At 41.0% G+C, this 14,097-nt stretch overlaps 2 protein-coding genes across 2 annotated transcripts; both read left to right on the top strand.

The window, feature by feature from the left end:
* The first annotated feature begins 1,031 nt into the window (after positions 1–1,031).
* Positions 1,032–13,457, top strand: LOC149335314 (uncharacterized). Its single transcript, XM_089551995.1, has 2 exons — positions 1,032–3,692; positions 8,764–13,457. Exons 1-2 carry the CDS (start codon positions 3,491–3,493, stop codon positions 9,090–9,092), a joined length of 531 nt encoding a protein of 176 aa, XP_089408121.1. The 5' UTR covers positions 1,032–3,490; the 3' UTR covers positions 9,093–13,457.
* Positions 11,317–13,457, top strand: LOC149335315 (uncharacterized). The gene has a single exon (XM_089551998.1). It carries the CDS (start codon positions 11,317–11,319, stop codon positions 11,761–11,763), a length of 447 nt encoding a protein of 148 aa, XP_089408124.1. The 3' UTR covers positions 11,764–13,457.
* Positions 13,458–14,097: the final 640 nt, after the last annotated feature.

Here is a 14,097-nt window from a genome sequence, read left to right as displayed (position 1 = left end):
AATGCAAGCACTGTCTGCTTCCTGGTGGCATTTGACATGTTGTGGAAGCTTGTCATTTTTTGCCCCTTGTTCCTCATTTAGTGTTCTGGTGTGTATATTTGCTGAACTGGAGCTTGATAATGTTGAATTTGTCATCTTTTTCATGTTGTCTGCACCGAGTGATCTGGCATATTCTGTTCTACTTTTGAGTCGTCTTATGTGGGAGTCTGTCACATTTGTCACGATAAATAAAAGAGCTAACCCCATGTTAGGTTCTTTCTCATACTTGTTTTTGATATAGAATTTCAGATTTTTGTGTAATGAAGTTGAGCCTTGCCTGTATGTTACTGTTTCATTCACAGATTAAAGAATGGCATAGAAAACAAATCCATTTTCATATGCGTTGCAGAAGTAACTCTTTCATGTCAGTTATCTTCTCATAACTTGTTATACTCCTTACTTGAAATCTTTTCCGAGAGGTGCAAGTGCGGCTTTCCGATTACAGGAGAAGTCTGCTAGTAGCTGTGAGCATTCTGCTGAGCGCCATTTATTGCTGTGTCATTTTATGGTGTTAGCATTTACTGAGAAGAAATGCACCAGGAGTGGAGCCTTGTTGCTGGGCAGATAACCGCATACATTTACTGATAAATTTGCATTCATAGTGCCATGTGTGCAACACTGTCAGTGTAGGTGCTTACATATTGGGCACTCTCAAACAAATGTACTCGGACGCCTGGAGTGGTGTTGGTAACCTCTGTAGGTGTTTTTAGAGTATATGAAAACCACTTGGTGTTTGTTCCAAGTGTGTGTGATAGTTAAAAGTTATCAGCCTTTTTTGAGGGGAGCATAAGAGATGCCGGCAGTTTCTGCGTATTAAATATGTGTTGAGTACATGGCACTGGTGCACAAATTTCTTACCAGATGGTCTTGGTGTCTCTTCATTGTAAAGTGCTGTCTGGAGTAGATTAGCGAAGCATGGCCGTTCCACATTACTTGCTCTCTACTGGTATCAGAGCAATGCTAATCTAGCATACAATTTTTGGTGGAGGGTAATCCCGTTTTGACGTAATTCATTGTTTTGTCTGAAACTAAAATGAAAACAACTGAATTTAATTTCATCTGTATTCAGGGTGGAGGCCATATTTCTTACTACTGAGGAAGAAGGTCCATGTTACTTTTGGCAAAGTCATTCCTATCAATCAGCCTACTCTCTGCTAGTTCTGCAGCACGTTTCAATGCTTATCATCATCATTTATTTTTCCTTAAAGGCCCCAATGGTGCATTACATAATGCTTAGTTTTCTTATCCTTGCATTTTCACTGTTTGTAGGAGGGATGCAGTTTTAGATTAGCTTTTTTTGCATCGTGCTGCTGTTGCCAGTTTTACTTCTGCAATTCCATTTAGCATAAATTTAATTTTGTAATTCAACTACACCTTAGTGCCATTTTATTAGAACTGGATTTATTAGAGGCCTTCAAAAATGTTTCTGGTGCACAAATATAGATGACTAAGGCATCATATTTTCACTTACTCACATATTGGAGAAACCTATAGAAGTGTTTATGTTATGTCTGTCACTGGGAGAAATTCGGCCTCTGTAAAATGTACTGTTTTGCCTTTTCATGCATTGACTTTTCTGGAGCTAAATTTTGGAAAGATCAATATCTCATAATTGTCACGAATTAGTCACAAGCCTCGTTTCTATTGGCCAGCATGGACTAGCAGACATATAAACTAATCGGAGCGGTGCTATTGGGTCTGCTTGTGACAGATTTGTGATCTGATTGTTCCGTAATTTAGTCCCAGATCTCATGTAGCATTTCTGAACATGTAGAAAATTATCTGCGCAGTCATTTGTCATGAACAGCGCATGATCATAATTCATGGATGGTAATTCCAACATTGTAATTTGCCAAATGTGTCAGGTTCTTCCTCTAACCAAACTGATGCACACATTATAATGCAGTAAGAGTTTAACAGCACACATTACTGCATAACTAAAACTGCTATGATGGTCGATATCATTCTCTTCTTGACGCAGGCAGTAGAAATTGTTGAAATGATTAATGTCACATAAGTATGGAACATTGTGGCATTTTGCATCTTTGATATTGTCTTATTGGCTCAAACCTGTGACACTACTTGTCGATGTAATAAAGTCTTTTCAACTTATGCTGGGAATATAGCTCTGAGTGTTGTTTTTGAAACTTCAAGCGTTGCTGTCCTCTTAATGGCAGCTGCTTAAAATGGGAGCAGTTTTCTGTGGCTTATCCTGTAGTCACAAGAGGACCACTGTTCTGTGTATTAGCACTTGTTGATCTTTAGGTTATTGCTTACACCATTTTCTTGATGATGCCTATTGTGGTGACCTGGTGTGTTTGGTTTAATTTATTAGTTGTCTGTGTTGCCGGGCTATCGTAGAGGGATAACTCTAGGTTAGGCTTATTTAATGACTGTTCTCGATGAAATCTTGTGTTTGTGTTTAGTGGCAATTACCTCTTGTGTGTGTTATGATTTAATTTGTGAATTTTCACTGTTTTTCTTGAAAAAATTGTGCCTTTCCTGAAATCTTCTCGGGAAGTTTTTCCTTGCTGTGTTCTGTTGATCACTGAAGTCTAGTTGTGAATTATCAACTAGTTTTCATCCGTTGCAACATCACTTTATAGTTTTAGCATTTACTGAAACCAAGACTAGTGATGAGGTATTACTGCCAAGAGAATCAGTATAGTTGTCTCTTGAGACTTTAACGGGCAGACTTAATTAGACGTCACATTTTGCCCTTTAGACAGTAATGTTGGTGCACTTGGAAAAACCTAGAGTAGTTACACATTTCAGATATTCATTGTTGAGTGGCTGTATGTGGTATGAATGCTTTGCTCTCGGCTCCAGCTCTTTTTTGCGAGCTTGCTTAAAATCTCTCGTGTAATTGATACTGTACTTCACAACTAGTGTCACACAATGTGGTATTGCAGAATGTTGCCGTTTCATTTTTTTTTCCTGCTTCATTTTTGTCTTTATTAAACTTTTATTCTGACTGTAACCCTTTTGTAAAGTATGAATATGCAACGCTGGTTCTGTGTCCTGTCTGGACCTTTTGCATGATTTCAGTAGTATATTTTTTTTGCAATCACTTATCAAATTTCATTGTCGTTTGAATATGCAAATTACAGCAATTTCTTAGCATAACCTGGTCAGAAGTGTGTTGTGTTTTTTTCTTTTTTTCCTTGATTGTTTTCTAGAGCTATACAGCATGTCTCATTAGTGATGAGTTTATAGTCGGATGTTTTTGTGAAGCCTTCGTCAACACCTGACCGGAAAATCTGATTTGATAATTGAGTTGTCTTAACACGTGACTTGCTTAGTTTAACAACATGCATGCTAGTGGGCATGAATATGAAATAAAAGCATGGTCAGAATTCTCATACTCATCTCGGAAAGGAATGAAGTCACTCTCGTTCACTAACTTGTTTGAACAGAGCAATGAGTTTGATGCACTCACACAGGGAAATGAATGTCGGCGGGTGTCTTATGCCCGACCTTTCAGCAAAGGCCTGCTCCCTTTCATGATGCAGGCTTGGTTACCATACGTCACAAGCATGGCCTGCCTTTTGGAGGAAACTCCCACAGCAAAAAGCGGCTCCTGCGGTGCTCTTTCTGCAACTACACCACGCCACACCTGGGCCACTTGAAGCAGCACCATCTGGTGCACACCGGTGAGCGCCCATATCGGTGCAACGACTGTGGCAAGGACTTCACAAGTAATGGCAACCTGATGAGGCACTGCCGCATCCACGCGGGCGAAAAGCCGTTCCAGTAACACCAGTGCCTCATGGTGCACCCTATCAACCATATACAAGATCATGCACGTGAAAAACAAAGGTTTCATCAATGCTGTCCCATAAGGCCTTGGTGCTATAAGTCTGCCAACATCCAACCCTGTCCTGATAAGTGTTGCTGGCAGCCCCCTTGGAACCAATGGCTATCTCAGCTGGGTGACTCAGCTCTTGTCTGAAAGCGTTTTTGTTCAGAATGTTAAAAGAGTACTGTTTGACTAAGACTACGCCCTGTCATTGTGCCATTTTGTTCTACTACAAATGACAAAGTGGTTTCTAAGTTGAGTTCTTTCCTTAGTCTTGGTAGTTTGGTTCATGTACAGTCACCATTAGAAAAGACGAACTAGGTTTGTTCTTTTTTTTTTTTTTTCATATATGTGTGCTAAATGAGTTTGCCAGTTGCTGCTATACCTTTGAAAAAGGAAAGCAAAAATGTTTGCTTTGAATATGAGTTGTCGTTGCAGATTATTAGACTTTTCCTCTTGAGAGCATGGGAGATCTCCACTTTTCTTGGTGCTTAGCCAGTATGTTCTTGGTACCGATGCTCAAATTCTCGAGGAGACATCAGAATGATGTTCTCTTATTTACTGTGGTGTTTGTGGTCACTCAATACAGCGTGGTTGTGGCACATTTTTTCCAGTATTAAGACTGAAACAGTAGTAAAAATTGCATGAAAGATGACAAGGAAAAGTCGTGCTTCAGTGCAGTGCACTTTTTTCTCTTGTTTTAAGCTCAGGGGTTATCCTTCGTCACTGCAAATGAAGCTGCACGTTCCTTTTGGCCAGGAGGTCATTCTTGGTAGCCCTCTGTGCTTGCTGTGTACAGCGCATAGTAAATGTTTCCGCTTTCGCTTTCAGGCTTTCTTCGCTTCCACTGTTAGTTGGTGGGAACTGCATTTTATTTCACCTCTTTACATCAGAATACAAAAGCCCGCTTTTTTTTTTCTGCCTTTTCGTCTTCAGTTTGTTTTAATTCAAACAGTAGTTCAATGTTGTTTTTGTAAAACTGCTATCATTTCGCACATCTAGACTCGTGGCTTAATGTGCCATCTCTGAAACTTAATATGAATGGCTATAACCTTTCATAATTGATGTATTTGCCTCATTTTTGTAATGAAGCTACAAAAATGTTTGCAATGCTTGTGTGCGTCATGATGTAAAATTCAGTCGTAAATTGTATAACTTTGCTGTTTCATCAGCTCTTGAGGAAACACTATTGATTCATCTGTGAACTTGGTAGCATTTGGTAATTTACAGATAACGCACTGTGCAGTTGTAATGCTGATGATTTGTCAGTTCTGCACATTCATAACTCGTCAGTTACTTAACAAGGCGTGTTTAATTTCTGTGAAAGTGCGGAGAGTGCAGCAGCTTTTTGGTTTAATAGCAGATCATGTTGCAATGTTACAACTTTTTTCTCAGTTTGCGGCATTGTGTGCAATTGACTGGTTCACGTGGGCTCTGGAAAAGAGGAAATAGAGACAGACATCAGATGTAATTAGAAAATTGTATCATTGTAATGCTGCTGGGTGTTTGTGGTCATTTGCTGTGGTGTTTCTGTTCGGGCATGATATCATTCATAAGTTCTTGCAGTGTACAGAGGAACATGTTTCCTTCTCTATTGTGTTCTACCTTTAAGAACAGGCTGCTTGCTGTATATGGTCTGACTAATAAAGAATAAGCGACCAAGGTTCACATTAGATGTGTGCTTTTTCTGTTGCTTTTTAATGATTTTTCAACATTTCTCACGTACATGTTAAAGTTAGCCTTATGCATGTCTCTTCAGTACCATATTTTCAGTGTTTCACTTGCAACTTGTATTGTGCTTGTGTCCTAAAGCATGAGGGGGTGTGTTTTGTTTCACTTATAGTTTCATTATTCGTACTGCACATGCCACAGAGTCCTCATTCTTATCGCTAGCAAGCACTCTGGATGATGTCACAATATCAGCATCTGTTAAAAACTTGAACAGAAGCATTGTTCTAGGCTGTAGTGGTCTTCACTTGTACTGCTACCGTAGCCATGGTTTGCTAGATGGAAGAGCATGTTGTTGCAGCTGTGTATATCTTAGATGCTTCAAAATGGATTGGCTTTGAGCAGCTGCATTCGTTAGGATGGGCTGTATAAATAATTGACAAAAATAGTGCCTTGCCTGGACGATTTGACCAGCACTAGTGGCTTCAAATTTTGAAGTTAGGGCAGTTTGTACATATTACCTGTAGGAAGTTGTGAAGTCACCGATCCATCTTCTACAATGCGCCGCTTGTAATCATTGGCACAGATTGCAAGCGCAGGTTTTGCTGGAAATAGTTCAGTAGTATCTGCTTGGGGGGGCAGTTTGGGGGTCTTTTGTGTTGTTGTTTTTTTTGTTTACTTCTTGGTGTGACATTCCTGTTGATTAATTGCAGCTGCAAAACATAGCTCAAGTTGCGATGTTGTTGAGACATGGAATGCTATCAACTCACTGCCATTAGTAGCCATATTATTGCACTCTTTCATCTTTACTGTGTTCTTTATTTCATTTGATAACCTCCCCTGTGTCGGTCACTTGCATGTTTGGCTGTGTAATTTGAGACCTCTTGTTGATGCCAGTACTTGCTTACCTGTGGAATTGCTCATCAGCTTGTGATCACAAGAATGCTGAAACAACAAAACTCTGAAACATCACATGATAACCATGTGGTGCATGAAAAGTGTGACATGCTCGCACTTTTTCTTCGTGCATGCATGTGCGTGTGCACTTTTAGTTTACTCATCACTCTTGTTTCTAATTTTCACCTATGATTTTAGGCTGTTATCATTTATAACATGATGACCTCATGCAAAGTTCTGGAGTAGCATGCTAGGCTAACAACCAGGCAGATCTCTCCTTCTCTCTCTCTCTCTCCCTCATGCAAAGTTCATGATGTTTTGTGCCAGGGGCAAAAACTTTTTTGAAACTGAGTTCTCGTGGATGTTATCTTGGACACCCTGCATGCTAGTGATGTATGGGCCGGCATTTAGTGTTGGGGTGGCATTCTTCATTCTTTGGCTGTTGACCTCGCAGGCAAATGATCGCTTGTTGCTACAGGCAGTTGCATGTTTTTCTCATTACTGTGCGAGTTAAACCTATTCATTTCGTGCTGTATTTTATGGATGGTATGCTGTCATGCATGATGCAAACTTGGTTGCCACAAATCTCAACCTCATGGCTTTCCACCCAGATAAAACTTCACGTTTCAGGGCCTCTGATATTATGCAGCTGAACCGCTGTTTTTCCAAGCCAGGTGTTAAAACATCATATGACTAATCAGCAAGAAGCCGTTCATTGCTACCGTTGTACCTAGGCCTCTTTAAAGTACACAGTCCTCAGCAGCCATTTCTATGCCCACATAGGTGATAAGCTGCTCCGTGAAATAAAAAACCTGTGAATTTGGTGAATTTGCATGCTGGCATAGTCTGAAGTCGCACGTTAATGAGGTGCAGACAAGACCAGTGCACCACGAAACTTCACACCTTCAGCCAACTCTCGGAAGTGATGATTATGGCAGCAGTTTGTGCATAGGTTGTGTCTTCCAGTTTGCTGTTTGACAAGCTTCTGGTTGAAGGGGCTTTTTGTTCAAGACATCAAAAGGACTGCATGGCAAGGGTGCGCTCTTTATCATTTGGTGACGCCATTTTGCCTTGGAAATTATGAAGAAGGTATGAGATTTCCGTAAGTGCTGTGAGCGTCCTCATTGTTTATCTTATGAACACAAGATCAAATAGTTATATAGATGAAGGTAGTGTTCTGCCTACAGAAGCAGCGATAGCTTTTTTTTTTTCATAGTTTTCTTCTTTCTACACTGTCTGATTGGTGCGTGTATTAAAAGGAAAAACTGTTTCAAAAGCTATTCTGGAAGACAAAACAAAAGCTGTGTTGCATGCAATCAGTGCTTTTCTTAGCACATCTTGAGTGTGCTTGAGCAAAAGCATGATAACAGTTGCTGTGTGCTCTAACATTACTTCTCTTACCTCATCTTTAATATGTGTTGTATTTTTATAATTGTACGTTTTTTGTTGTTTCTTATGCTGGTGATTGGTGTCCTTGACGTCTGTGTGTGTGTTTTTTCCTTGGTGTTATTTGCTGTTCACTTGTTCCTGCTTCTTGTTGAAGGGTTTGACTTAGTAAAACTGGCTGTCTTTGACTGCAGTTTCTTTACTGTCTCAAACGTGTATTGTGTAAAAAGCAAGGACTTTGGCTAGTTGGTGTTTGTACCTCATATTTGATTTGACTGCATGCTTGTGAAACGTACAACATGAGCAACACGAAATGCGCAGGATAGAACTATTTCATACTGTGTATATTGCACAAGCGCTCAGTCAAACCAGTTGTGGAACTTGAAGCTATTCTCATTAAATGGAGTTGATATATGCAACTTAAAAATGTCGTACTGTACCTCCATTCCACGTCGAATATTGAATTGTGTATGCACAAAAAGGCACAAATGTGTGGGGAAGTGCTGTTTTTGTGCCAAAGCAGTATTGACCAGAAATGACGCAGTGGCTCGTAGTACACATAGCTTGAACTCTCTCAGCATAGCAGTGAACAGTTCTCACCACCACTAGTCCTCATCTTTGTGCAGCTAGCCCCGGATGATGTGAACTTTATATCAACCACCAAACAAAAAAATTTTTCACTTCAAAATTAAGCCGTCGCACAATGTTTCATGCATGTGCGCTAGTAACATGACGAGCCCAAGTGTAGCAAGAAAGTGCCTTTCCCATTAGCCAACTTGCATATGCCTCACAGGCAAGTGAACTCTTGGGTACGGATTTGCACATGCCACGGATTACACAAACTGTATATATATTTGTATATATTTACAAATATATATACAATTTGTGTAATCTGTCGCACGTGAAAATATACAAATATATAAGCAATATATACATAAACTGTATTTGAATATATGCTCTCTTCCATGATGCAGGCTTTTTCGGCACAGCTCGCAGACGCGGCCGACCACTCGCGACACACAACGCACGGCTGCATGACGGAACCCGACTGCTGCGGTGCTCTGTGTGCGACTACACCACGAATTACACGACCAGCATGAACATTCACCAGAGGATACACACGGGCGAGCGCCCATTCCAGTGCCTCTACTGCGGCAAACGCTTCGGGCAGAAGAGCAACCTGGTCACACACATCCGCATCCACACCGGCGAGAAGCCGTTCCGGTGCAACTTGTGCCCAGTTGCCTTTACGCAAAAGATACACCTCATTGAGCATGTGCGAGCCCATGCACGTAAAAAATAGGCCCCTGGGAACAAACTGCTTTATCAGCTTGGTCACATAGCCCTCGTTCAGTGGTATCCATGTCTGAAGTAGTTACTATTCATCTGAGGCTGTGCTCGGTGAATGTGTTGTTTGATTTTATTTTGTGCAGTGACAAACGCAAAGTGTGATGATGTTTGTGAAGCAATGTTTTCTTATTATATAGTCTTGTAGCTTGGTTCATGCACTGCCAGCATAAGCTAGCTGTTTATTTTGTTGTTGTTTTGTTTGTATGTGCTGAATTATTTTGCCAGTTTGTGTCAGGCCGTTATGAAAAATCAAACGTAGCACCATACTGTATTGCAAGAGCAAACAGAACCCACGTGATGTTTTCCTTGAATGAGCACTATCACAAATGATTGGAATTTGCCTATTGTGAGCATGGGAGACCACTGCTGTTCTTAGTGCACTGTGACTGTGCTTTTTGGTGCTGGCATGCAGATTCTTGAGCAGACATCAGAATCCATTTTCATTTATTGAGATTGTCCCGCAGTTACTCGGGACACATTTTGTTTTGGTGTTGGAACCATTGTGATGGTAATGAAATGCACAAAGCATGACAAACAAAAGTCATGCATTGAGGTGATACATGCTATTGCTTCTGTTATTAGGCTCTGCGATTATCTCTGTTCATGTGTACAAAAGGAGCTCCGTACTACTTTAAGCTGTGTCATCCTTGTGTACCCTATTTCTGGGTGCTTTGTAGCACAGACACGTTTCGGTGCTAGCATCCATGTTTATTGCTCTTTCACTGTCTAGTGCAGGGAAGTTACATTTTAGCTCACTTTATTGTATCGCTGTGCAATCACCAACTTTTTTCATGCTGCTTCTTTGTATTTGAATTTATTGGTGTTACTCCAATTCAGCGTTTCATTAAAATCACCTCGATAGTGCACATTTATAATTATAGCTACATGTGTACTAATATATCCAGGGCAGCTGGGTTTCTGTGATCTTAATATGAATAACTTTCATTGATTATGGCTAATGCAGTTGCTGTTGTTTGCAATGCATGTCAGTATCATGGCATGTAATTCAGTGGAAATTACAGAACTTCACCGTTTCAGTAGCTCTTGCAGGAACTTTACGAATTGATCTGTGAACTTGGTTGCATTTTGTAGTGTACATAAAACGCTCTGAAAGTCGAATCGGTCATGCTTTTTCGCATATTCTGTTTTTTTCACCATCCATCATTTGACAGGTTTCGTTGCTGTGACGGCACAGTGGATGTAACTGTCTCAGTGGTTTAACAATAAAGCATGTTGCAATGTAACTGCAACTGTTTTTCTCATTACGTATGGCAGTGAATATGATTCAGCACTTTACCCGGGTGATGGAAAGGGGAAATGTATTCAGGCATCATGTAAGGATGTAGAATTATTTGTGCCTTAGGATGTGTGGCCATTTTCTGTATGCCATTTATGCTTAGACATGCCATTGTTTGTACATTTTTGCAGCCTGCATACGAAAAAAAAAAAGGGCTTTTTGAGGTGTTAGCACTATCTACTCTTTGATGTTTTTTTTTTCTTATTGTATTTCAGCAGTCTTTGTGTACATGTCTAGGTCAGCTTTGAGCATGCTTTTTAGTTGTAACTTCTATTGTGCTGTGTCTAAAAGGTGTACATGTGTGGCCAAAGTATTATGGAACACTCTTAAGCATTTCAAAATTTCTCGTGGATTCCGTAGAGAAGACATGGTTTCTTGGGTTCATATGGGAGCGCTTCAGCGGCATGTGCATAAGGTAGTATTTTGCTAGGTAAGGCGTGACGAGAGTTTGGTCATTGAAGCATACTTTGTAATAGCATGTCTGGGACTGTACATCATAAGTTGCATATTTAGTTGCAGTTATGCAAGTCTTTGTGATCACTGCTTCCTAATCATTGTGCAGCCTCACATGCTGATGAGCGTATGTCAGCCATACAGCAAGAAAAAAAAACTTTAAAATTGATTTATCTCTAAGAGGATTCTGGTGTGGGCTTGTTGGTTCATGCTTAATAAACAGAATCACACAGCGCTCATTTCATCATGACCTTCATGAAAGCAGATGTGCTAGCAACACGATGGGCCCAAGTGTAGTGAGAGAGTGCCTTTCCCATTGGTCAACTTGTACATGGGTTGGATGTGAGCAACTTCTTGAATGTGTGAATCCACAAGTTCTGCAAATCTTTGGTGAAAACGTTTCCTCCTCTACGGTGCAGGCTCTGACATGCCACGCCGCAGACAGGGCCGACCACCGGGACAGAAAACGTACGAAGGACGACGACTGCTGCGCTGCTCTGCTTGCGGCTACACCACGAGCTTCATGAGCAGCATGAAGGCCCACCGGAGGACGCACACGGGCGAGTGCCCATTCCAGTGCAGCTACTGCGAAAAGCGTTTCAGGCAGAAAAGCAACTTGGTCACGCACCTCCGCATCCACACTGGCGAGAAGCCATTCCAGTGTGAGCACTGCACCATGGCCTTCACCCAAAAGATTGGTCTCGTGAGCCACATGCGAATCCACACGGGCGAGAGACCGTTGCAGTGCCGCTTCTGTCCAATGGCGTACGCACACAGGCTGCAGCTGAAGAGGCACGAGGAGATGCACGTGAAGCACGGCACCGCTGTTGTGCAAAATGCGCCAGCTTTGGCACAGTCCTCGAGCAACCAGTAATGAAAATTTGGTGTTGCACTGTGTTGCACCTCTATATTGCTTCAGTCGGCCACGAGCAGGAGTGGCTTTTCACAGTTGCATTAGCCAAGGTGTGAACAAAGACGGCTTCCAGCAGCTACACATCCTCTGGAAATGAGCGATGATCATTTGACTTTGTAGAAGACATTTGTGCATTTGAAAAGATGGACAGGCAGTTTTCTCACCAAGGGAAAAAAAAGAAGCCTACTTACAGTGCACAAACACACAAGCAAGAGTGCTGCATTTAGTGTTTTCCAGTATTCACTTCACAGACTATGCATAATTTATGTTAAAGATTTCATACTGTGCAGACTGTACAGCTGTCTCTGGTACCTTCGGAGAAATCCTAGCGGCGGTGTCGTCCATGGCCTGCCCCTCTCCTGCAGAATGTAAGAATGTAAGGGACATTTCTTTCATGCAGTTTCTTTCTAAAAGAAAGCGCAGTTTATCTTTGCTATTATCAGTGTGACTGATGGTAATAAGCATTGCATCAATATTAATGGTAGTTTTGTTGGATCCGTGTTACTAGATTTCACTAAAGCCTTTGATACAATTAGTCATTCTATTTTACTTAAACTCTCCTTTACGTCGGAACAGGCCCAATGTCAAGCCTTCTCAATAACTACTTACCTGGTGGGAAGCAAAATGTCGCTGGAACTTTCTTGCGACCTCGAACTATTGTTCAAGGTATGCCTCGGAGCTTGATACTGGGACTTTTGCTGTTTATATTATAAACTGCACTGCAATGGCCCATCTTTAGATAGTAATTAAAAAATAATGTTTAAAACGAGTCACAAGACCCATCCTTGCATACCTGTTTTACACCTCTCTAATAATATTATTTCATAATTCAATTAAGCCTACTTCCTTGGTATTATTTTGGATTTCAATCTCAGGTTCTACATCCACGTTGCTTATCTGAAGAAAAAAATTGCATTCAATATTTGAGCACACTGTTCGCTCCATCACATACTCATCATTTTAATATTACGCATCTGTATACAGTCACATCACTTGCTTATTGCATGGAAAATACTTGCAATTGCCTCATTTCATCTGTGAAACGTTTACAAAACCAGGCTATCTGCGTTATCACACACAGCTCTACCTCTCCTAGAGCTAATTCCTTGTTACATGAGAACGTCTTATCGGTTCATTACCTTTTTCATTATCCCCTTGGTATTATGCTATTTAAGCTAATTAAATGTACCCTTCCCTTCCATTTTATTAATCCAGATATGTTGACTAAAACAGTTCTATTAGGCTTGCAGCTGGAAAGTTTTCTACTTCCAAAAGTGCATACTACTAGTGATGGAAAAATTACCATTTTGCAGCCATCCAATTTTAGTACACATTGCCATATTCATTAAGAACACCATCGTTGCATCTTTTCAAGAATAAACTAAAGGCCTTCCTGCTGCAAGTAGCATCTTTTTCTTCACATTTTTATGTAATTTGGCCTTTTGTCATTGTTAACTACATTTTTGCTTTGTTTTGCTGATGTCTTTTCATTTTCATTTGTTATAACCAGTCTACTTAATCTGCTGTTATTTCTTCACCTATTTATCTACTAAAGGTCCTTGTGCAGTCTTCCAATTCTGGGACCCTTGCCTGTTTTGTTCACATTTTGTAATAATTTTTTTGCAACTAATAAACCTTGGTTTAACTTGCTTTGATTTGAAAGGCAATAAGCGTGTGTAGATAACTTATTATTTAGCACTTACTGTACATCCAGCACTTCTGGTCTGTGGACCCAGAGTGGACAATCAAAATTTTTTTCTTTTCAACCAGAATTTAAAGCCATGGACAATGCAGAAGGTGTGCACTATAGTCCAGATATTATAGTAGTTTGTGATCAATTTAGGGAGGTGGTACAGGGCAGATCATAAAATGCCACCACGAGTGCTACAACAAATTCAAGTGTCCTTTCCACTGCAGTGTTTACGACAAAAAAGCACTAGGCAGAGATTCTTTAGGCCAGTTGGCGTGTCTCCTGTTACTTTCGGTCTTTCTTTGATTTGATGACTGATGTGCCTCCTGTACGAGACAGGGCATGCCTTTGGGGGTATTCGCTGACATCACAGCGGCCACCATTTTGTTGTCTGTGGACCACTGCGAAAGGCTGTGGGCATGTCTAATGGGATTATGGCCACCTGCTCAGACCTGCGCTCCTGAAGCTCTGTGCCAGACAACAAAATGCCGCCCATGACATCACGTGAATACCTCCTACCATAGTGGCGGCCTAGTTGTTTGAGCATCCGCCTGGCATGCCGGAGGTGCGGGGTTCAATCCCCAGTGCCGCCGGGTACCCACCGG

This window comes from Amblyomma mixtum, chromosome 7 (assembly GCF_055824585.1).
Source record: "Amblyomma mixtum isolate Tamu chromosome 7, ASM5582458v1, whole genome shotgun sequence".
Classification (NCBI taxonomy): domain Eukaryota; kingdom Metazoa; phylum Arthropoda; class Arachnida; order Ixodida; family Ixodidae; genus Amblyomma; species Amblyomma mixtum.
The sequence above is the reverse complement of the archived record's forward strand: the minus strand, read 5'-3'. Positions and strand labels throughout refer to the sequence as shown.